The sequence below is a fragment of the Protopterus annectens genome, chromosome 2.part2 (genome assembly GCF_019279795.1).
Source record: "Protopterus annectens isolate FY-2018-M chromosome 2.part2, PAN1.0, whole genome shotgun sequence".
In the NCBI taxonomy this organism is placed as follows: Eukaryota; Metazoa; Chordata; order Ceratodontiformes; family Protopteridae; genus Protopterus; species Protopterus annectens.
In genome coordinates, this window is record NC_056730.1 from 74,647,550 (window position 1) to 74,670,981 (window position 23,432).

General features: G+C 45.8%; 1 protein-coding gene across 1 annotated transcript in view; it reads right to left on the reverse strand.

Moving 5' to 3' along the window:
• The window catches only part of FBXO9 (F-box protein 9), a 1,636,589-nt gene that overhangs the window by 253,602 nt on the left and 1,359,555 nt on the right, over positions 1-23,432 (reverse strand). Inside the window, exon 11 of the mRNA XM_044063757.1 lies at positions 8,743-8,836. Within this exon, the coding sequence (XP_043919692.1) occupies positions 8,743-8,836 (94 nt within the window). The remainder of the gene's footprint in view (positions 1-8,742; positions 8,837-23,432) is intronic.

Sequence of the window (23,432 nt, forward strand, 5' to 3'; positions counted from 1 at the left end):
GATAGTACACGTCTTGGAGGTCCACCAAGCACATCCAGTCATTTATCTACAGAAAGGGAAGAATGGATTGGAAAGTGACTATCCGGAATTTCATCTTGGCAACTGACAGGTTTAAAGTTGTCAGATCCAGCATGGGTCTTAAGTCCCCCGTTTTCTTTGACAATAAAAAGAACCTGGAATAGATGCCTGATCCAGATTGGTCTGAGGGGATGGGCTGGATGACTCGCTTTTCAGGCAGCCTGGAAATTTCTATGGCTGCCTGCTCCTGTTGCATGGGTGGGACATCCAGGAGGTGTTTGGGAGTAACTGGGGTTTGAAAAAAGGGGATCGACTATCCTCTGGATATTACCTGCAAAACCCAATGATCATATGTGATAGACTCACAAGCTGCTGGATGCAGAGAAAGACATCCCCCGTCTGCCTCCCAGAGATGAGCAGTCGAGGTAACATTTCAGGGCTGCTGTGACGGTCTGTCCGGGAAAGAATCCCGAGACCCTTGGTTTCTTGGACCCCCTCTGCCATGAGGGCGACATCTGTTGTATCCCCCTCTGCCTCTAGGGGGAAGTAGAGTCCTGAGCATTGTGGGAAGAGCCCTGAGATTTCCAGAAGCACAGCTTCTTCACCCCACACTGATTCCTAGAGAAGGACTGCTATGGGGTTGAGAAACAAATTCCAATGGCAGACAGGGTTTTCCCATCTTTCTCGCTCTGGACTAAAGTGTCTCAAATGGTCTTGCCAAAAAGAGTGGAGCCATGGTAGGGGGCATTAGTAAAGGACGCCTTGAAGGGCTCTGAGAAAGCACAAAGCCAGAGCCAGGCATGACGCTTCATGGCTATGCCTGTACCAGCAACACTAGAGGCACCCTCCATAGTGTGCAATAGGAGCCTCATGAAGTATTAGATATTGAAGTAAGGGTGACTGTACGGGAGGAGAAAGTACTAATACAGCTGCAGTCATAACATATGGGTTCTCTTGCTGTCAGGCGGGTCCTCGGTCGGCCGAATTCCAAAGTCTAGGTCCGGCGTCGGTTGTCGTCGCTTCTTCCCTGACGTCAGTGCGACAGGGGTATAAAGGAACCAGCCGACGCCATTTTCTTCAGTTTTTCTTGCCCCAGATGTCAGGTGCCCCCAGAAGGAAGGCAATACATAAATTTGTGTAATAATGCAGTGCAACATAATCAAAATACAGTAGTAGCAAGCAAATACATCATAAATGAATACCCCAATCAGGTTGTATGAGGATGTGTTAGCCTATAGGCCTGTCCCAAAAGGGGAAGGAGGGAGGGAAACCTGGACTGCAGCTGTATTAGCACTCGAACATCTACATTTATGGTAGGTACAAAACTGTACTATGTTCATCGTGCATACAGCTGCAGTCATAACAGATGGGTAGAATCCCAAAGCTAAGAAAGGGGTGGTAGGCACTAGGTGGAACTAGGAGGAGCCAAAATGCCCTGCAAGACTGCAGTGGCAAAGCCTGCTCTAGATTTGGAGTATAATGGTAGGTTGTAGTGCTTGGAGAAGGTATGCACAGAACTCCAAGTGGCTGCTTCCAAAATATCCTTGGTAGGAACTCCTCTGAGTAAGGCTGCAGAGGTGGCTGTGGCCCTGGTGGAATGAGTTCTAATGCCTGTAGGTATAGTTTTGCCATGAAAGGAATAGCAAAAGCGTATGCAGTGGGTTATCCATTTTGAGACTGTCTGTTTGGAAATTGGCTTTCCTTGAGCTCCTACCGCATAGGCCACAAAGAGCTGTTCTGATTTTCTGAAAGGCTTTGTTCTGTCCAAATAATAACGCAGTTGTCTGTGGATGTCCAAGGAATGTAGTAATCTCTCCCCTTTGTTTCGAGGATTAGGATAAAAGGTAGGTAAATGTATGGCCTGATTTAAAGCTACCCTGGATACCACTTTAGGCATAAAGGACGGGTTGGTTCGTAAGGAAACTCTGTCCTGATGGAAGATGATTAAAGGCTGGACAGCCATGAGAGCCTGTAGTTCTGAAACTCTACGAGCTGAGATGATAGCCAGAAGGAAAGCTGTTTTCCAGGACAAATATTGCAGATCTGATGAGGCAGCTGGCTCAAAGGGAGGCAAGGTCAGTTTTTCCAGAATGAAATTAAGATCCCAAGCAGGTATTGGTTGTTTCCTTGGAGGTCTTAAATTCTTAGCCCCTCTGAGGAACTGTCTTAAGAGAGGGTGAGAGAGTAAAGGTGGATCAGTGTTATATTCTGCAGAAATGGCTGAGGCATGGATTTTGATGGAGGAGAAAGAAAGTCCACTGCTTAGCAGTTCAGCCAAATATTGTAGTATTTGAGGTAAATTCAGTTTTCCAGGATCCTGGCCCTTTTTCTCACTCCAGACACAAAAACGTTTCCATTTTGCGGAGTAAGCTTTTCTAGTTGATGGCCTTCTGGCCTCCAAAATGACATCCTGCGCCTCCTTGGAGAGTAGGGCCTGTTGTGATGCTAAGGAATCTTCCATGCGGCTAGATTGAGTGTTTTTAGCTAGCTGTGAAGAGTTTTGAAGCTGTGCTGAGTCAGAAGAAGAGGCATTAGAGGCAGGGTCCATGGTGGGGAATGCGTCGGGCTCCTCAGGAGTGGGTACCAATGTTGCCTTGGCCAGTCCGGAGCAATGAGAATCATCTTTGGTCTGTCTGCTCTGGTCTTCAATAGAACTTTGGGCGGCAGAGGAAGAGGTGGGAAGGCATAAACTGTCATTGATGTCCAACTGAAAGAGAGAGCGTCCACTCTCCAGGCCTTTGGATGGAAGATCCTTGAGCAGAATTTTGTCAACTGATGATTTTTGTGGGAGGCAAAGAGATCTATGTCTGGCCTTCCCCATTCTTGGATTATTTCTGTAAAAACTTTTGGATGCAATTTCCATTCATGTGGATCTGTCATATTCCTGCTTAGGTTGTCTGCCAGCGTGTTTTCCTTGCCTGGTAAGTACTGTGCTTGTAGTTCCATTTGTAAGTCCATGGCCATGTTCCAAAGTGACATGGCCAGTCTGCATAGGGGGTAAGAATGTGTTCATCCCTGCTTGTTTATGTACCACATAACTGTGGTGTTGTCCGTTCTTATCAATAGTTGACCTGGTTGTAGAAAGTCCTTGAAAGCTATAATAGCATTTATTACTGCTAACATTTCTTTTTGATTGATGTGCAGGTGCTTTTCTTTTTGGGACCATTTGCCCTGAATGCACCGTTCTGTCATGTGCGCCCCCCAGGCGTAGTCCGAGGCGTCAGTTGTGATGACTTGATTTGCTTGAGGCTTGCTGAATGGAAGACCTGTGTTTGTTTGGCATGCTTGAGCCCACCACAGAAATTCCTTTTGCAGACATGGAATTAGTGGTATTATTGTTTCCAAACTGTGGCTGTGTTGAGACCATATGTTTGTCAGGTACCACTGTAGTTTCCTCATATGCAGCCTTGCACATGGGATTAGTAAGATGCAAGACGCATGAATCCCAGAACCTGCAGGATTTTCCTTGCAGTCAGCCTGGTGTAATTTGCTAGTGTTCTGAAGTATTGAATTAGTTGCCCCTGCTTCTCTGGTGTTTGGTAGGCCATCTGGGTGTTCATGTCCAAATTGGCACCCAGGAAAATTATCTTCCGAGAGGGTATCAGCCTTGATTTCTTTTTGTTGACTGTGTATCCCAGAGAGTTCAATAACATTATTACATAAGCCAGATGTTTCAGAAGAATGTGCTTGCTGTCCGCTTGGATCAGGCAGTCATCCAGATAGGGGTATATATGTATCCCTTGAAGTCTGCAGTAGGCAATTACTGATGCCAGGCATTTCGTGAATACTCTGGGCGCAGTAGATAAGCCAAAGGGCAATACAGAGAATTGATAATGGGTTGAACCTGCAAGAAATCTGAGGTACCTTCTGCAATTTTGTCTGATTGGGACATGCAGGTATGCCTCCTTGAGGTCCAATGTTACCAGCCAAGACTCCTTGCCCAGCATGGGAAGAAGTTGCTGTAGAGTGAGCATCTTGAATTTTGGTACGAGTAGAAATGTGTTTAGGATGGATAGGTCCACAATAGGTCTCCAATCTTTTCCCTTTCTTGGCACCAGAAATAGCCTGGAATAAAAACCTTGACCTTGTTCGGGTGTAGGTACCTCTTGAATAGCTTTCATGTTTATAAGCTCTGTAATTTGCCTTTGTGCCTCTGCCCTTTGATTGTGTGGCAGGTTTGGCATGCCTCTCATTTTTGGAAGGGTGTGAAAATGGAATTTGTAGCCTCTGTTTATAATGTCCAGGATCCATTTGTCCTTTGTGACAATATGCCAATTTTTTGAAAATAATGCCAGCTTTCCTCCTAAGGGGGCTGCCATTTGAGACCTGGTTGGCATGCAAAGGGGAAAGTCATTGGGATTGCTTTCTGAAAGATTGCGAGTTGTCCTCACCACCTCTTTGTGTAGGAGCTTGCCACTGTCTGCCTCTAAACGATCCTTGGGATTGTCCTCTGCCCCTCGGGCGCCTGTATCTGCCTCTTTGGGGTCTGTCTGTGGCAGGAAAGGACCAGTTTTTGGAAGGCCAATTTCTAGTAAAACGTGGGGGTTGAACCTGTAGAAATTCTTTCACAGTTTGCATTGATTTAGCCTTTTCCTCCATTTTCCTTAATACCTCCTCAGCATTAGCAGCAAATAATACGTCCTTTTGTAGAGGGGCGTCTAGTAATTTAGCTTTGACATGATCAGGCAAGGCTTGTTCCTTGAGCCAGGCATGCCTACGTATGACTGATCCTGTAACAGCAGCTCTACATGAGGCCTCTACAGCATCAAAACCACATTGTAAGGTATGCTTACCCACTTGTTCTGCACTATGCATCAAATCCTGCAACTCCTTCAAGTCTGGTTGTTCAGGTTGTGACATTTTACTTTTCAATTGTGATAATAAAAATTGTTGGTATTTTAGCATATGAAACTGACAGTTTAAGGCCCTCATGGATAAGGTAGCCAAGGTATATACCTTTTTTCCCCACCTTTCTAAGGATCTGGAATCTCTCTCGGAAGGCAATGGATTTTTAGCAATGGAGGCCTTAACTCCCTTGGGGCCCTGTGAGATGGTTTCTGGGTCAGCAGCATGGCTTTTGTATAAAAATTGGTGTGAGTCAGGAACCCTGTAGTACCTGTCAGGCTTAACTGGAGCTGGAGGTAGAGAGTCCGGGTTAAGGCAGGCCTCCGAGTAAACATCATCTAGGATGTCCAAGACAGGAGGTATAGCCAGAGGCCTGTGCTGAGGTAGCAATAGAAATTCCCTGAGCCTTTTCTTGGAATCTGAATAATCTTGGCCTTCCCAGTGGAAGTGTTCCCTTAAGGTATGTAAAGTTTCCCCAAATGAGTAATCCTCAGGGGGGGATACAGAAGGGATGGACTCCTCCGCATCAGAGTCTTCAAAAGGGGAGTAAGAATGTTCCTGATCATCAGAGTGCTCTGAAATAATGGAGCCCTGATCAGAGGAGGGGGAATCTTCCTCCACTCTGGGCCTTTTGTCCGGTGGGGGCTGAGAACCTCTGATAAGACTAATTAAATCCTCAGCCATTTTAAGCATCTGTTTCTTAGGCATGGGGCCTGGAGATGGGCCCTGTGTAGCTGGTGTCTTAGAGTGCATGGTTGCTTTAGACTTTATGAAAGCCTTGATGGAGAAGGAAGAGGAAGGTCTGAAGACACCTTGAGTGGAGGTGGACCTGTCCACATTCTGAGTTTCAACGCCAAGAGTGGCTTCGGTATCTGTAGTCGGGGTGTGGGCCGAGGAGCCTGCAACCTCGGGCAAAGGAGACACCATCAAAGAAGCATCGTCGGTAGTCAGGGGCTGCGTAGGCGCCTCGCTGAGAACCGGACCACGTGTAGTCGGCTTTGGCGTGGTGTCGGTAGAGGCCGCGGACCTCGTGTGTCGGTCCTTGTCTTTGCGTTTTTTAGACAAAACCGGAGTCGGAGTATCCGACGACATAGTATAGTTAAATGCTTTTCCAAAATAATGCTGGGCGAACTCCACCCGATGCTTAATAGTGCGTTTGTTGAATGTAGCACAAAAGCGACAGACCGAGACGTCGTGGTCTGGGCCTAAACAAGGTATACAGAGGGAATGGAAATCCTTATGCGGTATTTGCTTCCCACAAGAAATACAATTATTAACTTTGTCTGACATCGGTCTGAGGCAAGAAAAGTTTCTAACGGGTACTTAGCTTTTAAGAAGACTTCGGTTTCCAAATTTTCATAATCTCAGGAGCTGGCCGACCGGCACTTGCGAACTGCTTCTGCTTCGGGCACCGCGCGGCAAGAAAGACTGGAGAAAATGGCGTTGGCTGGTTCCTTTATACCCCTGTCGCACTGACGTCAGGGAAGAAGCGACGACAACCGACGTCGGACCTAGACTTTGGAATTCAGCCGACCGAGAACCCGCCTGACGGCAGGAGAACCCATCTGTTATGACTGCAGCTGTATGCACGATGAACATCACCTTTTTCTCATCTGCCATCATGGACCCTGGGGCAGACTCAGTGAAATCTTTGACCAGTTCCTGCTGCAACCCGATAATGTGTGCCATGTAGTCCAGCGCATGCAAAGCAAACGGGGCTGACTCTTGGTCCGGAGGATGGACTATAGAGCTCTCCTGAGTCAGCTGTTTTTTGGAGGCTGCCACAACCACCATGGTATTGACTGGGGATTCTTTAGACCAATGTTGCCTATCCAACAAGGCACTGAGAATTTTATCCGGGCATTTGGGGACAGGCTTAACTGTAAACGGTTCCTTACATGCCCTGGATAAAATGAAATCCACAAGGGGATCTGAAGGAGGGGACACCTAGGAGGTAGAGGGTCCTGTGCCAAACACCTCCAGGAATATCGACTCATCTGGGTTGGGCTTTTGGGTAGACCACCCTCCTCGATGGCGCAGGATTTCCATGATGTTTCCAAAGGAGACATCTTCGGGGGAGTGATTGGAGGGAGCCCTTCCCTTCCTCCAAGTACTGACTCCGGTGGGGAGTCCAAGTGCCTCCTCTTGCATGTGTGCTTCCGAGAGAGCTCCTCGGGGGGGGGGGGGGTTCTGGGGAGGACTTGGAAACTTTGAGGCAGTCCCAGAGTGGGACCTCTTGGGGCACAGTGACTCAGAGGATGACACTGTCAAGGGTCTCGAGGGAGCCAAGAGAACCCTCTCCACCAAATTGAAAGCAGAGTCCCACAGGTTGAAGATCAAATGAAAACAACAACTTCAGATCCTCTTTTACTATACATGTACTAAAATTAAAATATGACATACACATACGCATACAGTGCATAACAATGCTGAATGTTTTATCAGCGCACGAGCTTAACATGTTGTACATATCATAAAATATAAGTATCAAGGTGATTATCTGTTAAATTCTGTAAACCCCAGTGTTATAATGTACATTTTTACAGTTAACTCATGCTAACAGCCTATGCAAATGTATGTAATATGGACTTCTTCCTCATAGATTTCCAATGAAAAGGGTGTTTAACCAGGTAGAATTTTCATGGCAATCAAAAACAAATATTTTTCTAAGACACTAAGCTCCGAGACCAGGTGATTAAAAAGACATAGTACGACCAAATAAATATATGCAGACTTGGTGTTAAAAGTATATATGAGAAAAGGCTCAAACTGGGATCCTTAACCATTCCACCTGTCTATACAGTCTCTATGAGAGTGGAATTGTTTTTCCATTACAGCCTTCCAAGATTGGTTCTAAAGGTTTCTTCTGAGCGGACTGTGCACATCCTCTCTATGATCTTAAGGGTTTTAGACAGGCACTTTGGTGTATTCCCTCATCCCACTGACATGTCGGGACCTACTAAAGAGTCTCTCGAAACACAGAATAAATGGCTGAAAAACAGACTTACATATACAAAGTCTGAGAAGTCATTTCACAGACTATTCCCTTTTCTCCAAGGTATGGAGACCTCTAAGTTTTGGAAGTGTGTGTGTGTGTGTGGGGGGGGGGGGGACTTCTGCAAGAAAGAAGTTTAAAGAAGAGTGACTCTCAAGGTTCACTCTTCTGCATTTCCAATCTTATTTTTTCTTGCATATTTGCTCAGCATTTCGAGTGCTGCCATTTCACAATAGTGAGCCACTGACATGCTATAAGTGAAATGACAGCCCACCAAACACAGTGTGTGTGTGTGTGTGTGTGTGTGTGTGTGTGTGTGTGTGTATGGATAATGTAACACACAGGCACTCTATCCTTGACTAACTTCTCTGCCTTCTGCCACTGAGTGCCAGGGTTCTCCAACTTCCCATAACCCTATACTAAATGAATCCAGTAATCAATGGATGGATGAAAGAATGACTATTCCCTTTTCCAGTCTGTAACTGCTGTTTAAGCAGCTATCATATTCCAAGTGGAGTACATAAGCAAGATGTACACCACTAAACTACAAGCAAAATATTACACAACATACTAAAATGTAGGTAATCACTAATGGCTGTTGAAACAAAAATTGGATGTCTCCCCTTGTTTAATAAAGGGGTTGTTTGAAAAACAGCCAAGGTTTTCCAGCAAGGAAGCCTACAATTCTGTATATAAAAAAATTAAAAAAAAAACATATGTATGTATATATACATATATATCACGTTGTGTGTGTGTGTGTGTGTGTGTATATATATATATATATATATATATATATATATATATACACACACACACACACACACACACACACACAATATAGTGTAAAATACAAATAAAAAAATCTTAAATCATAAAAAACATACCTCTTCCTTCTTCTTGTTCAAAACTGCATATACTTTGGTTTGATTGTCTGTTTCTGGGGAAAGACGGTAATGGCCAAACAAAACTGCTTCAGTTCTGGAATTAAGAAATATGAAATTTTAAATTGGCTACCCTTCACTAATTCAAAGATAAATTTTCCTATGACATATCCCCTTTCCCTGACAAAATTAATTCATTTTTTGGTTAAAATCCTGACATCATTTGCAGCAGTTTCCTTCCTTCTGACAAAAATTCTGTCGAATAAAGCATAAAGGCAGTCCTGCTTTTTGCAGTGTCTATACAAGAGACATTTGTTGCCTTCTCCCAATCGAGTGAAGCCAAGCATTATATATTTACAATGTACAGAAGCAAATTTACTGTTCTGAAAATGTAACCATTAAAATTTTTTGTCATAAATGAAAGCTATGTACTAACCATAACGGCAGATCCTTTCACTTATATCTTTCCAATATGACACAAGAGTCCTTGAAGATGCTTGTTGGATCCAATCCAGCAACATTACTACTCAAACCCTGAGCCCCTTCTGAACTTTCCCCTCCGATAATGCATCTACCCCCTAAATTACCTCATATCCCGATTGAGAACTAAAAGTGAAATACAAACAGGGACTAAAGTGTCAGGAGAAACAGACAATCCTCCAGTTCTTACAAGAGAAGCATGGGGAAATTGTAGGAGGGTTGTTGTATCATATGGCTATGAAAGAAAGGATCTACTGTTATGGTGAGTACATAACTTTTTCATTCTATTTACTCAGTCCGTCTGATGTGACATATAGATCAAGATCCCCAGCTATGAACCTTCCCAGGTGGCTTCACGACAGCAGACCTTTGAGAGTAGTAGAGCTGAAGGAAGCTCAGGCCCTGAGGAGGGAGAACTTGTAATGGGGAATAAAAGTGTGTGTGGAGGACCAAGAAGCATCATAAATATCAAAGTCAAAGTAAACTTTACTGTCATTTACAACTACACACATGTTGACTAAATGAAATTTCATGCATCAGCTCAACTCTTACAAAGGAAAGGGAAACAACACATGCAAGTAGAGGAATAAACATAACTAACAAATACAATACTACCTTCCAATCCACACAAGAAAGAGCAGAGACATTTACCAACACTCATATACAAAAAGAATACCCTCCCTTGAGTTAAATTAACAGTTCCCTATTAGAAGACCGAAGACGCATTCTTTCAAATGCGTCTTGGTCGAACTCAAAAGACTGAAACAGCAAAATATCGAAGCGGCTGTTAAGCAAATTCTTTCCCTGGGAAAGAATTTGCTTGGCCGCTTTGTTACTTTGCCGTTTTTGGCACTGTAGTGCGGTCACGGAGTTGGTATATTTAAGTAGGGGGGTCACCCCCCCCCCACACTTAATATAATGGTTAAAGTGTTTTATTTATTTATTTTTGCTGGAAAAGCGATTTTTTTTCCCTTGGAAAAAAATCACTGTTCTGACAGTTCGAAATTGTAAGCTTTCACTTACATAGGGTTGATTAATCACAGTTTGCTTTTTTAAGCGTTCGGTGATCTAATATAGACCCAGCTTAACTACCCTACTTAAAGCAATACAAAACACAATACAGATTGAAATGCCTAAGTTATTTGTCTAATATTGCACTTCAGTGAGTTAAATACTGACTATGAATATAATAAAAAAGAAGTTATGCACTCACCATAATGTTCCATCTGAGTAGTTATACTTCATTTTTCTGCAACCTGTGGGTATACGGATTCGTGTCGGATCCGAGCCGGCAACTTTTTTCTAGCATCTGCTCCAAGCTCCGAGCTCCTCCCCTTACCCATAATGCCCTACCATCTCCTATCTTCCCTCAGATAGAGTTTGCTGCAACTAACAATATACATGCAACTCAAACCAAACCAACCTGAAAACAGGATAAGGTCCAGGGGATGGAGGGAGGGAATGTTGCAGAAAAATGAAGTATAAATACTCAGATGGAACATTATGGTGAGTACATAACTTCTTTATCTGAAGTAGTTAACTTCATTTTATCTGCAACCTGTGGGACAGAGTCCCCAGCTACTCTGATCCTGGGAGGCTTTTATGGAACGATATTCCTGAGCACCGCAGAGCCAAAAGATGTTCTACCCCTCGAAATCAGATCCAATTTGTAATGGGAAATGAAGGTATGTCAATTGGCCCATGTCGCTGCTGCACAAATATCATCCAAAGGTACCCTGGACCAAAAAGCAGCAGAAGTCGCCATGGACCTGGTAGAGTGAGCCTTAACTATACCAGGAGGAGATAAACGTTTTGCTTTGTAAGCATGTGAAATGCAAAGAGTGATCCATCTGGCTAAAGAAATTTTAGAAATAGCTTTTCCCATAAATGCTTTGGAAAAGGAAACAAACAATTGGTCAGTCTTGTGGAAAGACTTTGTTCTATGAAGATAAAAATGTTTATGAACATCCAACAAATGGAGTTTGTATTCACCTTTATTTTGAAAGTTGGGAAAGAAAACGGGCAGATTAATGGACTGGTTTATGTTTGCTTCAGATGCCACTTTATGTAAGAAGGAAGGGGTTTGTACGGAGGGAAACCCTACCCTTATGCTAGACCAAATACGGAGGCACGGCAGACAGAGCTTGAAGTTCAGAAACTCTCCTAGCCGATGTGATGGCGACTAGGAAAGCTGTCTTCCAGGACAAAAATTTTAAGTCCACCAAAGCTGCGGGTTCAAAAGGAGGGGCTACCAATGCCTGTAAAACAAAAGTAAGGTCCCAGAAAGGTACAGAATCCTTGACAGTGGGCCATAGCAGAAATGTACCTTTAAGAAAAGCCTTACATAGCCTAGAAGAGGCTAAGGCCATGTTGTCTTCACCAACGTGAAAACTGGAAATGGCTGCCAATTGTACTTTCACTGTGGAGGAACTAGCTCCTTGCTGAAAGATACCAGACAGGAAGTCCAACACCGCTGGAACAAGAGCTGTAAAGGGATCTATTTCTCTCTGTGAAGCCCAAATGGAAAATTTACTGCAATATAGTTTCCTAGTGGAGTCTTTAAGAGAGGCCACCAGAATGGATTTTACCTGGGATGAAAGACCGGGAGTCCTGGCAATTAATGGAACTGGAGCAACCAAGCTGTCAGCTTGAGGCTGCCCAGATCGGGTGAACGTATCCCTGACGGATGGGAAATTAGATCCGGGCAGGGATCCAGAACCCACAAGGGAGCTAATAGATGAGACCAAAGGAATGGGAACCAAACCTGATGAGGCCAGAACGGGACAATGAGGATCACTTGGCACCGTAGTCGGCAAGCTTTCTGAAGAAACTTCAGAATGAGAGGTAAAGGTGGATAAGCATACAGAAGCCCGGGGGGCCAAACTTGGACTAGAGTGTCTCTGGGGACTTCCCCTGGTGAGGGAATCAGAGCGAAGAACTTGCTACACTTCGCGTTGGAAGGAGATGCGAAGAGATCGCAGCAAGGCTGACACCATGCCAGGAAAATCTCTTCCGCTACTGACTGTTTCAGAGACCACTCGTAAGGCATCAGAATGGCCCGGCTCAATCTGTCCGCTAAAATGTTGGAACGCCCCGGGACGTGCATTGCTATCAGACACCGACCTTTGGAAATCGCCCATTCCCACACTCTCGTGGCCTCGTGACATAGCGGGTAGGATTTGGTTCCCCCCTGCTTGTTGATATACCAGATGACCGACATGTTGTCTGACTGAATTGCAATCAATCCGAGAGGGAGGGCTGTGTGAAAGGCTTCCAACGCTAAAAGCAATGCCCTCATCTCTAGAACATTTATGTGCAAATTGGTCTCTGTCTGGGACCACGTGTCTTGGACTGTCCTTCCCAAACAGTGTCCCCCCAACCGAGTTGGGTGGCATCCATGGTCACTGTCGTGTGGTTTGGACTGAAGGTGACACAAATTGGCGTCCTTTTGATATCTCCAGTGAAGATAATCACCAAAGAAGAGACATCCTGCAGACGTGACTGATCTTGATCGGAAATTCCATTGGTAGGTCTAGCCAAGACCACTGGACAGCTAGAGTCCAGTGAAGAACCCGCATGTGAAGGCGTGCATACGGGAGAATAGATATGGCGGCAGCTATGGTGCCCAGAGCCCAGAGAACCTCGCTCGCCTTTGAAGACTTGGAGTTCGCTATCTGAGCTATGTGGCCCCTGAGATGAAGAATTTTGTCTGAAGTTAGGAATACCTTCATCTGCAAAGCGTCTAATCATGCCCCAATGAAGTCTAGAATTTGTACTGGTTGCAAATTGGATTTGTGAACATTGACTGTAATTCCCAGTAGGTTTGCTAACCGAATTAAATAATCTCGGGCCAGACACAAGTGATGCTTGCTGTGTGCAGCGAAGAGCCAGTCGTCCAGGTATGGAAACATCTGAATACCCTGAAGCCTCAGGTAAGCCGCTACAACTGCCATTACCTTGGTGAACACCCTGGGGGCTGTGGTGAGACCAAAGGGTAGGGCTCTGAACTGAAAGTGACTGGCTCCTAGCCGGAAGTACAGAAACCTCCTGGAACTTCTGTGTATTTTGATGTGGTAGTAAGCATCCTGAAGGTCTAACGAGCACATCCAGTCGCACTCTCGGAGATAAGGTAGAATGGACTATAGGGTGACCATCCGGAATTTCTGTTTTGCTACAGACAGGTTTAATGTTGACAGGTCTAGAATGGGCCAGAGGTTCCCCGTCTTTTTTTGGCACCAAAAAGAACCTTAAGTAGATGCCTAATCCGGACTGATCGGGGGGGGGACCTTTTCGATGGCTCGTTTTGAGAAGCAGTTTTGAAACCTCTAGAGCTGCAGCCTCCCTGTGAGTGGGTGGAACATCTGGGAGGTGTTTTGTAACTTTTGGAGGAGAAATAAAAGGAATAGAGTAACCTCTGGATATTATCTGAAGAACCCAGCAATCTGTCGTAATGGACTCCCATGCCGCTGGGTGTAAGGACAATCGTCCCCAGACTGCCTCCAGAGTAGGACAGTCAGGCAACCCCTCAGGGCTGTGGGTCTATCAGAGAAGGGTTCCCTAGACCTGAAATTCCTGGGACCCCCTCTACTACTGGGTCGGTGTCGATCCTGTCCCCCTCTGCCTCTGGGGGAATAGCTGTACTGAGAATCCTGGGAAAACTGAGATTTTCGGAACCACATCTTCTTCTGCCCTCTGATTCCTAGAGAAGGACTGCTGAGGGTTAGAGAAGCAGACTCCGATGGCAGACAAAGTCTTCCCATCCTTTTCACTCTGGACAAGGTGTGTCACATACCCTCTTCCCAAGAGGGAAGAACCGTCGTAGGGAGCATTGATAAACGATGCCTTGAAAGGGTCCGCAAACTGAACTATCTGAGCCAGATATGACGCCTCATGACTATGCCTGTCCAGCCACTCTAGCTGCTCCTTTCGTGGCGTGGGAAAGTAGCCGCATAGATGTATTTGAGACTGACTTCAGAGTAGACATTTTCGCCGAGAACAGCTGTCTGTCCTGCAGCGATAAAGACTCTGGGGGCGACTCAGCGAATTCCGAAGCAAGGTCTCGCTGAAGTCGAATCACGTGCCAAATAATTCAGTGCACGGATAGAAAAAGTCGCTGAAGAGTATACGCGCTTCCCAAACCTATCCACCGACCTGGACTCCTTGTCTGGAGGGTGGACTAAAGAACTCTCCTGTACTAGTTCCTTCTTTGTGGCCGCTGCGACCAACATAGCATCAACTGGGGCTCCTTTCGACTAGGGTTGTCTATCAGGAGGAGGAGATAAAACCTTGTCAGGACGTTTGGGGATGGGTTTTACGATGTCGGGCTCCTTCCATGCCCTCATGGTGATGAGGTCCACCAAGGGGTCTGGGCTGACCAACCTCCCCTCTGGCGGAGGATCTCCATAATTTCTCCGAAGGAGATGTCTTCGGGAGGTGACCTGGGGGAACCTTCTCCTTCATCTAAGTCAGTGTCAGTGGTGAGGGACTCGGGGGGAGTCCAAGTGCCTCCTTTTGCACTTGCGGTGGCCCTCTTCAGTGGGACTTTCAGAAGGGGATCTGTGAGTCACAGGGGTTTCCTCGGGGAAAATGACCTGGGGATATTCTGGCACGGGTTGTCCCTGAGACAGGATGAAGGGAGTCGTCGCCAAATCCAGGGGGGCTGGGTGGTATCCGAGGAGATGGGCTGGGGTCTCAATCCCTGAGAGAGAACCCTCTCCACCACTTCGAAGGCCGAGGGAGAAGTCCTCCCCGAATCCGAAGTGGGGACCAGAGCCGAAGACAGGGTAGCCTGAGGTCCAAGGGAATGGATCGGGTCCGAAAGGGTCATAGCCGAAGAATCCATTCCCCCAGGTCCGACTCCCTGCCTGCGGCTCGAGAGTCATGTGGATCCGAACAAGTCGGATCCGAGGAACTCAAGGTAACAGCCGGAGTTGAGGTTGGAGGAATCGTCGGCGCCGAGCTACCAGCTCTGAAGAACCTCAGATCCAAGAGCCAGAAGCACGGATTGGGGAAGGAGAGATGGGGTGGAAAAGAGGCATGGAGGTTGCCCCTCCACAGGGAGAGGGACCTGGCAAGACTCCCTTATGAATTTGGTTCTGAAGAAATCTCCGCATCATCCTGTCCATATCTATGTCCAATAGGCTCCGAGTCGACCTCAAAGAGGCCACCGTCTGGCTGGTCTGCGCAGAAGGGTGGAAGGCCTCGGGTCCGAATGTTCCAATGGCTCCAGTGAGAAACGCGGTGACCAGAGCCGAGGAGAAACAGGCCTCATGGTCTTAGATGGGGGGCTGAGAAAGAGATCCCTGTCTGGGGATCTCTTGTGATGCCTGTCCTTCTTTTTCTCCCTTTCTTCTGTGCGTCTTTCCTTTTCCTTTTCTCTTTCTTTTTCTTTGTCAGACTCACTGACTGAAGGTCTGTCCTTAGAGGACCCATCGCCAGATGAAGAGGGAGGTTGACTCCCTGTCTGGGGAGGTGTACTAGCGACCGAGGCCAAGGCAGAATCCAGCATGGCAACAGGGAGAAGGCCTTTGGTAACTAGCCTGGCTTTACGATCCCTAAGGGCCCTAGGGTTGAAGCCTGAACAGATAGCACACTGAGTGGATAAATGTGCCACTCCTAAACATATCACACACAGAGTGTGACCATCGGCAGGGGAAAGCTTATGGCCACATTCTGTACATTTTTTGAACACAGACTTTGGCTGGTCAGCCATAGTCCTGCACTCAAAGGTAAAGGTACTACCGTCCCAAAAAAAAAAAAACACACACACACGCACAGGTAGGGGAAGGGCAGGCCTGACTACTACTCTAATACAAAAAACTTTTTTTTTTACACTAACGACCAACGCGTTACTACAGAAGGGGAGGAAGGGTAATCCTAGACAAGCACACTTAGATATAAGTAAAAGTTTCCACTTACTATCCCTTTTTAGCTCAGAGCAAAGGAGACCACGATGCATACTACTGGCACGGCAAATGAGATCTGAGGGAAGATAAGAGATGGTAGGGCATTATGGGTAAGGGGAGGAGCTCGGAGCTTGGAGCAGATGCTAGAAAAAAGTTGCTGGCTCGGATCCAATACAGATCTGTATATCCACAGGTTGCAGATAAAATGAAGTTAACTACTTCAGATTAAATATTGCATTTACTTGGAATATATGTAAGTATATAGTTCACAAATAAATAAAAATTGACTTGTCATGTGTCCAGACCTGTGGATCTAGTGCCCAAGTTCAGAAGTCTAATCACTGTAGAGTAGAAACCGTCAATGAATCTTGTAGTCCTGCAGAGGAATGTGCTTAAACAGTCTGTGCGCAGGATGCGTGTTGTCCTGTATTATTTTGGTGGCCTTTTGGATGCTTCTTGCAGAATAAAGATGTTGTATCAATGGAAGACTGGAACATGTTACCTTCTCTGTAACCCTCACCACTCTTTGCACCGGCTTTCTTTCTGTAACTGTGCAGCTTCCAAACCACACTGTGAAGTTGCAGGCGAGGATGCTCTCTACTACACCTCTATAGAAGGTGGAGAGAATATGAGGAGGAAACTTAGCTTTTTGCGGCCTTCTTAAAAAGTGGAGGCATTGGTGCGCTTTCTTGACCAGCTGGCTGGTGTTTCCCAAACAAAAGAGATCCCTCTGATATGTGTGCACACAGGAATTTTGTACTCTTATCCCTCTCCACACACTCACCACTGATCCTGAGCACTGGGTGGTTTGTTCTCCTTTTCCTGAAGTCAATGATAATCTCTTTGGTCTTGTTTACATTCAGGTCAAGGTTGTTCCCCGTGCACCAAATGATCAGAGATGCCACCTCCTCTCTGTACACCTTTTCATCTTCCTCTGTGATGAGCCCTACAACTGTGTCATCAGCAAACTTGATATGGTTGGACTTGTGCTTAACATAGCAGTCGTGGGTCAGGATGGTGAATAACAGTGGGTTGAGAACACACCCCATCAACTGGGAAAACTACTCAAGCACCAATACACTGGCCCAACGCTTCCTGGAACTCCTCAATTCCAATGCCCTGGACCTGCTCATTCTTACCCCCACTAGAGGAAGCAACATCCTTGACCTGGTTATTACTAACATGAGAAACCATTCCTCTACACCAATAGTCTATTCCTCCCTGGTTAGATCTGACCACAAACTAATCACCATGGAAATCCACATCTCATCCACACCCCCCGCAAAGGTAACCACCATGAAAAACTTCTCCAATGCTGACTTTGGGCTCCTAAAACAGAGGTGGCTAACTTCACGGCACTCATGTCAATGGAAAATAGATGCATGACTGCCGAATCATACACCAATGCACTACACGAACATGTACATAAATGCATGGAACTAGCCATACCCAACAGAACTAAGACTCTCTCTTCCAAAAAAAAGGAAGCCAATCTGGTGGTCTCCTGCCATTAATAAACTCTACAACAGAAGGAAGAAGTTGTAGAAAAAGGTGAAGTCCCAAGACTGGAAAAACTCCCTTATTAGCCTCAACAAAAAGTTGAGATCCCTCATCAAAACCTCTAAATCCAGCTATGAAGGCAGAATTGCAGCAGACAATAAAAACAACCACAAAGCCTTCTATAATTATATCAAAAATCTCCACGGCAATACCCAGGTTTGCTCTGGGTTACTCACAATGGTACCTCCTACACTGAGCCAACAGATATTGCCAACAGACTGACAGATTCAGTGCCAATGTTACCCCCCCCCCCCCAAAGGATAAATCACAATACCGGAGGAATGCCAGGCACCCAGCATTACTGCAGCACAGCTTAAAGCTGCATTGTCCAAAGCCAGGAATACATCCTGACCTGACAATATTTCAGGATGTATTCTACATGAACTACAAAGTGAAGTGGCACCACATCTGTGTGTCCTGTTCAATAATAGCCTCACCTCAGGCTTTGTCCCTACCGAATGGCACACTGCCACAGTCACCCCTCTCCATAAAGGGGGAGCGACTACAGACCCTGGAAATTATCGCCCCATTAGCCTGACAAGTCTGATATGTAAGTCTATGGAGAACATCATCATGGACCTAATTAGCAAGGATATTGGGAATCTCCACACTCTAGATCCCACAGAATGTGGTTTTGTGAAAGGAAGATCATGCCTGCCCAACCTGGTTGACTTCTTTGAGTCAGTCACCAGAGCTGTGGATGAAGCCAAGGCAGTTCCATACAGCCTACCTCGATCTGGCCAAGGCCTTTGATACAATTCCCCACTCAGAAATTATTGATAAACTCACCAAACTAAGCATCAACCCCTATATTACTAGGTGGGTTGCAAATTGGCTCACAGATAGAACCCACAGTGTGAAAGTAGCAGACTCCAAGTCAGACTGCAACTGCCGACCAGTCATGAGTGGAGTCCCACAGTGATCGGTCCTGGGTCCTCTCCTGTTTGGCATCTACTTCTCAGAAGTCCAGGCCAACATGGAAGGACTCTGGCTGACCAAGTTCACAGACAACTGCAAGCTGGGAGCCATTATTAACTCCCCAAGTGATGGAGAAATCCTATAGAAATCCCTCACTGAGACCAATGACTGGTGTCAAAACCATGGCCTTAAGCTTAATGCCAAAAAATGCGTTGTCATCCCCTTTGGGAAAAACTCAGTTCCCCACTAATTACCACATTGATGGGAACCCAATGAAACTGAAGGCATTATAAGAGATCTGGGGACACAGGTTGACAGCAACCTCTCCTTCGACCACCACATTGCCACTGTGGTCAAAGTTCTTCTGTGTGGCAAATCTCATTACCAAGGGTTTTGCATCCAGGAAGAAAGACATCATCATCTCTCTCTACTCTTCCCTCATTAGGCCAATCATCGAGTATAATGCCCCATTTGGCATGTACCTCACTAGACACATGCAACAACTGGAAAGCCTACAAAAGTACCTCCCGAAGAGGATCCTAGGCCTTAAACACATGTACATGGACAGACTCAAAAAAACTCCAGCTATTCTTTGTCTCGTATCATCTACTAAGAGGCGATCTCTGCTTGACTTACAAAGCCATGTCTGACCCACCTCTGTTAGAAATGCTACATCTAAAGAAATCCCAATCCCTCCGCACCACACTCTCCAAAGACCTCAATCTCATTACCACAATCAACAAAAAGTACAGTTGTGTACACCTACCAGAAATGTAGATGTTCCAGGGTATTCACTGTTGCAGTCATTACACTTTGGTTATCTGCCTGCAGGTAGCCCTCAGTCGGCCCGAATACCAGAGTCTTAGTATTTCTGCGTCGGATGCTGTCACTTCTTCCATGACGTTAGGTCATCAGGGGTATAAAACAGGCAGCCGATGCCATTACATCAGTTTTTCCTTGCCCCAAATGTCAGAAGACCCCAAATAGGGAGCTAGTATATGGTGGGGAAACACCGCCAGTAAAAAGTAAATACCAAATGCCATTAGGAATAGCCATAGAGATGAGAGGTAGACCGATAGATAGAGAAAGCCAGGGAGCTGGAGGGAAACCAGGACTACAACAGTGAATACACTTGAACATCTAAATTTATGGTAAGTGTACACAACTGTACTATGTTCTTCATGTTTCAATGTTGCAGTCATCACACTTGGGTTGATTCCCAAAGCTGAGGAAAGGTGGAGGCAGTCAAGAATTAGGGCTGACTAGTAGGCCTTGCAAGACTGCTGTAGCAAATCCTGCCATGGATTTGGAAAAGATAGGTTAAGTGGTAATGCTTGGTGAAGGTGTGTACAGAACTCCAGGTTGCAGCTTCCAGAATGTCCCTGGTAGGGACTCCCCTGAGAAATGCTGTAGAGGTCGAAGTAGCCCTAGTGGAATGTGTTCTGACCACCTGAGGGGGTGGTATTCCATGGTGCTTGTAGCAGAAATGGATGCAGTGTGCTATCCATTTGGAAATGGTTTGCTTTGAAATGGCCTTACTCTCTGCCCCTGTAGCAAAGCTGACTAGCAGCTGGTCAGATTTTCTGAAAGGTTTAATTCTGTCAAGGTAGAACCTGAGCTGTATGTGCATGTCCAAAGAGTGCAGGATCCTTTTCTCTTTATTCTGAGGGTAAGGGAAGAAGGTTGGCAAATGGATGGAATGGTTTAGAGCCACTCTGGACACCACCTTCAGAATAAAGGATGGGTTAGTCCTGAGGGAAACCCTATCAGCATGGAAAATAATAAAGGGTTCCACAACCATTAGTGCCTGTAACTCAGATACTCTTCTACTTGAAGTTATGGCTAGAAGCAAGGCTGTTTTCCAAGAGAGGAAATTTAACTCTGCTGAAGCAGCAGGTTCAAAAGGGGGAAGTGTGAGCTTTTCCAGTACAAAGTTAAAGTCCCAGGCAGGGGTGGGTGCTCTCCTTAGGGGCCTTAAGTTGTTAGCCCCTCTCAGGAACTGTTTGATGAGAGGGTGAGAAAATAGAGGTGGCTCAGTATTGTAATGAGCCAAAATGGCAGGGGCATGAATCTTTTGGAGGAGAAGGATAGGCCTCTGTGGAGTAGCTTTGCTATGCAATCCTTGATTAGAGGTAAGGAGGGCAATGCTGTGTCCTTTCCTTTAGGCTGAATCCAAGAACAATATCTTTTCCACTTTTTAGCATAGGATTTCCTAGTACTAGGCCTTCTGGCTTCAAGAATGAGGTCCAGCATCTGTTTGCTTAGGGTTGCTGGTGGAGTATTCAAGGAATAAGCCAGGCTGCAAGATTTAGGGTTTGTAATTGTAAATGCAAAATCTGTCCCTCCTGCTGAAACAACAGGGTAGGAGTCTGGTGTAGGTGCCAGGGTGCCACTGGTCAGGCTGCGCAGCAGTACCAGTGCTGGCATGGCCAGTCCGGGGCAATCAGAATTGTCCTTGGCCTGTCTTGTTTTATCTTGAGTAGTACTCTTGAGAGAAGGGGTAGAGGGGGAAAGGCATAGACTGAGAGGTTTTATCATTGAAAGGATAGGGCATCCACCTTCCAGGCCCTGCTGTGAGGATTCCTGGTGCAGTATTTGCTTAACTGGTGGTTCTTGGCAGAGGCAAAGATCTCCACCTCTGGTGTCTCCCACCTCTGGATCAGAAGGTTGAAGGTGTTGGGCTCCAATTTCCACTCATGTGGGTCTAGGAGATTTCTGCTTAAGTCTGCCAGTGAATTTTGCCTGGCAAGAACTGAGCTTGTATATGGGCTTTGTTGTTCAAAGCTGTGTTCAACAAGTGCCATGGCTAACCTGCAGAGTGGATAAGAATGGGTTCCCCCTGCTTGTTTATGTACCACATAACTGTGGTGTTGTCTGTTTTTATCAGCAGTTGTCCTGGAAGGATTAGGTATCTGAAAGCTGTCCGAGCATTCTGTACAGCTAGCATCTCTTTTTGTTTGATGTGCAGGAGAAACTACCATGGGCTTCAGTGGCCCTGAATGTACCTGCCTGCCATGTGAGCCCCCATGCATAGTCTGATGCATATGTGGTCAGGGTTTGGGCGGCGTGGAGTTGAGTAAAATGCAGTCCCTTGTTGTGGTTGCATGCTTCTGCCCACCAAAGAAACTCTGCCCTTAGACAAGGTATGATAGAAATGACTGTTTCCAGGTCCTGAGAATGCTGGCACCAAAACTTTTTAAGTACCATGGAAGTTTCCTCATATGCAGTCTTGCATATGGAATTAGCAGAATACATGAGGCCATGAATCGCCATGAACCCTAGGGCTTGCAGTATTTTTTGCAGATAACTGTGTTCTGGTGGCCATTTGTTTGAAGTAATCTGTCAGATAGACCTTTTTTTCTGAAGTGAGAAATGCCATCTGGGAAGTTGTGTCCAAGCTTGCTCCCAGGAATACAATCTTTCGACTAGGTACCAGTTGTGATTTCTTTTCGTTGATGGTGTACCCCAATGAAGTGAGAAGGCTTTTTACAAATGTCAGGTGCTGAAGCAGCAATTCCCGACTGTCTGCCTGAATCAGGCAGTCATCCAAGTATGGGTAAATTTGGATATTTCTCTACCTGTAGTATGCAATGGCTGGAGCCAGGCATTTTGTGAATACCCTGGGTGCAGTAGATAAGCCAAAGGGAAGTGCAGAGAACTGATGGTGCACAGATCCTGCCCTGAAACGTAGATATTTCCTGCATGACTCCCTTATGGGGATGTGCAGATAAGCTTCTTTTAAGTCTAGGGTGGCTAACCAGGCATCCTTGGCTAACACAGGAAGAAGCTGTTGCAGGGTATGCATCTTGAATTATGGGACCACCAGGAAGGTGTTGAAAATTGAAAGATCCAGGGTTGGGTGCCAACAGCCCTCTTTCCTGGGCACCAGGAATAGTCTGGAGTAGAAACCCTGACCTTTTTGTTCTACTGGAACAGGCTGAATAGCTCTAATATTGAGCAGGGAAAGTACTTGGTTTTGAGCCTCTGCCCACTGGTTTGGAGGAAGGTCTGGAAACCTGCTTGGGGTTGGCAGTAAATGGAAATATAATTTGTACCCCTGGGATTCAATGATGAGGATCCATCGGTCCTGAGTGATGGACATCCAGTTTTTTGCATGAAGGGCAAGTTTTCCTCGTATGTGCACAAACACTTGGGCAGGGCTGGGAAGCAGAGTTAAGAAGTCAATGTGAACTTTTTCCATAGGGAGGTGGCTTACCACTCTCTGTTTTAGGGGTGGGGGCACTCCATTGCTTAGATCTCTACAGACCCTGCAATTGTAGTCTGGGTGGTCTGTATCCCCTGGGTCTTGTCTGGGAAGCCTGGAGGGGCTGGAAAGGACCAGTGTTTTGAAGGGCAATGCCTACTGAATCTAGGTGGTTGCACTTGTAAGAATTCTTTAACAGTTTGCATAGATTTAGCTTTTTTCAACTTTTTAAGAACTTCTTCTGCTTTGGTGCCAAACAAGCAGGTCATATTTAAAGAAGCTTCTAGTAATTTGGATTTGACATGATCTGGCAAGGTCTGCTCCTTCAGCCAAGCATGTCTTCTCAGTACAGAACCAGTGACTGCAGCCCTGCAAGATGCTTCTAGAGCATCAAAGCCACACTGCAAAGTATGCTCACTAACTTGGTTTGCAGAATGCATTAGCTCTTGCAAATCTTTATTTTCTGCACAATCTGGAAATATTACCATTTTTTGTTTAATTAGTTCCATAACATGTTGCTGGTACTTCAGCATGTGAAACTGGCAATTTAATGCCCTGACAGCAAGAGTTGCAGAGGTATATACCGTTCTTACTCCATCTGTCTAAAGCTCGACAATCCCTGTCTG